This window comes from Aethalodelphis obliquidens, unplaced genomic scaffold (genome assembly GCF_003676395.1).
Source record: "Aethalodelphis obliquidens isolate GAN/ISIS:26980383/991018 unplaced genomic scaffold, ASM367639v1 scaffold813, whole genome shotgun sequence".
In the NCBI taxonomy this organism is placed as follows: Eukaryota; Metazoa; Chordata; class Mammalia; order Artiodactyla; family Delphinidae; genus Aethalodelphis; species Aethalodelphis obliquidens.
In genome coordinates this window covers 7,633-10,058 of record NW_020838724.1, presented here as the reverse complement: position 1 = coordinate 10,058, position 2,426 = coordinate 7,633, and the positions used below count along the sequence as shown (strand labels likewise).

Sequence of the window (2,426 nt, the reverse complement as noted above, 5' to 3'; positions counted from 1 at the left end):
CCCCCCACCAGGACCAGGTCGTGGACCTGAGCCTTGTCCAGCTTGGCGTCGCGCAGAGCCTTCTCCACGGGCTCCAGGGTGCTCCGGAACAGGTCCGAGCACAGCTCTTCGAACCGCGCCCTGGTGATGGACGTGTAGAAGTCGATGCCCTCGAACAGGGAATCGATCTCCAGGCTGGCCTGGGTGCTGGACGACAGGGTCCTCTTGGCCCTCTCGCAGGCGGTGCGCAGTCGCCTCACGGCCCGCTTGTTCTGGCTGATGTCCTTCTTGTGCTTCCTCTTGAACTCCTCCACGAAGTGGTTCACCAGCCTGTTGTCGAAGTCCTCCCCACCCAGGTGGGTGTCCCCGGCCGTGGCCTTCACCTCGAAGATGCCGTCGTCGATCGTCAGGATGGACACGTCGAACGTGCCCCCGCCCAGGTCAAAGATGAGCACGTTGCGCTCCCCCTTGCCCGTCCGGTCCAGGCCGTAGGCGATGGCGGCAGCCGTGGGCTCGTTGATGATCCTCAGCACGTTCAGCCCCGCGATCACCCCGGCATCCTTGGTGGCCTGGCGCTGCGAGTCGTTGAAGTAGGCCGGCACAGTGATCACCGCGTTGCTTACCGGGTGGCCCAGGTACGCCTCGGCGATCTCCTTCATCTTGGTCAGCACCATCGACGAGATCTCCTCGGGGTAGAACGCCTTGGTCTCCCCCTTGTAGCTCACCTGCACCTTGGGCTTGTCACCGTCGTTGATCACCCGGAAAGGCCAGTGCTTCATGTCCGACTGCACCACAGGGTCGCCAAACTTACGGCCGATCAGCCGCTTCGCGTCGAACACGGTGTTCTGTGGGTTCAGCGCCACCTGGTTCTTGGCCGCGTCGCCGATGAGCCGCTCGGTGTCCGTGAAGGCCACGTAGCTGGGGGTGGTGCGGTTGCCCTGATCGTTGGCGATGATCTCTACTTTGCCGTGCTGGAACACCCCCACGCAGGAGTAGGTGGTGCCCAGATCGATGCCAATGGCCGTGCTTTTCGCCATGCCGCTGTCCTGTCCTCTCGGCTCCGCAACGAACTTCAGACCTGAAAACGGCCAACGAGTTCAGCGACGAGGAGCTCGGTTCTTTCGGATTCCGAAACCGAACGCGCCGGTGCCGCTCGGGGTGGTGTTCGCAAAGAGTGTGTCTGCAGAAGCTGCTCTCACCAACCACACGAATCTTAGTAGCTCTCTCAAGGCTCGCCGTTTCTCTGAGAGCTGCTCTGTGTTTATAATTTTTCAACAAGCTCCGCCTTTTCCCTCCTCAGCCAATCACCGAGCTCAGTGTGGCTGCCGGGTCGGGAATATTCCAGGGGTTTCTCCTCAGGTCCTGCCCCCTGGTTTTCTGGGACCAATCAGCCCCGTGGGTGCCACCCCTCCCAGAACTCTCCAGACTCTTCTCGGATTCGCTGGAGGAAACGGGAGTCCTAAGGGGAGGGGGTAGAGGCCCTGGGAAGAGTCGTTGTTGACTCCGCCCACACAGTCTCCGTTTCCCTGGTGAGCCGCCTGCCAAGTAGTTGGCTGTCGACCGGAAGGATGAGTCCTAGGCTTGTAATAAGTAGGGCGGTGAGAGGCTCGTGGGGCTCAAATAAGTTTGGTTGTTTAAAGTAGGATTAGGGGGTACACGATTCCGGGGAGACCCAAATTACAGAAAGATCCGGAGTTTCTCTAAGAGGGTGGGGTATCTGTGGCCCAAAGAGACGCTGATTGGAGCCTGACGCTGATGGAAGCAGCCACGTTTGGACCGGTTCGCGGAGGGGCCAGGCTGCCTGAGAATTGCCTTGGCCCTCCCGGCGTTTTTCCCATCTTATTTTTAAAGTAGGACGGACAAGGAAAGAGATAATGAAGTATAGTTTTGGCGTCATCTTTAGCCCTATATGGATGGAATATCTGGGGATGGGAAAATTTGAATTTTCAAAAGAAAAGTAATCAGGTAAACAGACGGTTCTTAAATTGGAGAAGTTCCCAACGCTTTAAAAGGGACGCGTTCGGTCAGGGGCGTGGGGAGTGAAGGGCAGGGTTGGATCCACCGCGCCCCTGTCCCCGCCCAGAATCGCTCCCGTTTTCCTCGGGCTGGACTGGGACTTGAGAAAGAAAAATGATCTCTATAGAAATTCAGCTATCGGGCTTCCCTGGTGGCGCAGTGGTAGAGAGTCTGCCTGCTGATGCAGGGGACACGGGTTCCTTCCCCGGTCCGGGAAGATCCCACAGGCCGCGGAGCGGCTGAGCCCGTGAGCCATGGCCGCTGAGCCTGCGCATCCGGAGCCTGTGCTCCGCAACAGAGGCCCGCGGAAAAAAAAAAAAAAAGAAAGAAAGAAATTCAGCTATCATTAGGCCTTTGGGGCTTCTCCCAGTTCCTCATCTTTCCCAGCCTGGGTTCCAGGCCACCCCCCTGTTTCCTTTATGCCTTCTTTT

General features: G+C 58.5%; 1 protein-coding gene across 1 annotated transcript; it reads right to left on the bottom strand.

Annotated features, from left to right (window-relative positions):
* Positions 1-5: 5 nt before the first annotated feature.
* LOC113616903 (heat shock 70 kDa protein 1B) lies at positions 6-1,223 on the bottom strand (the record flags this gene model as incomplete). The annotated part of the gene is made up of 1 exon (XM_027100266.1): positions 6-1,223. A coding segment is annotated over exon 1 (1,011 nt), but the record flags the coding sequence as incomplete, so codon positions are not given.
* Positions 1,224-2,426: the final 1,203 nt, after the last annotated feature.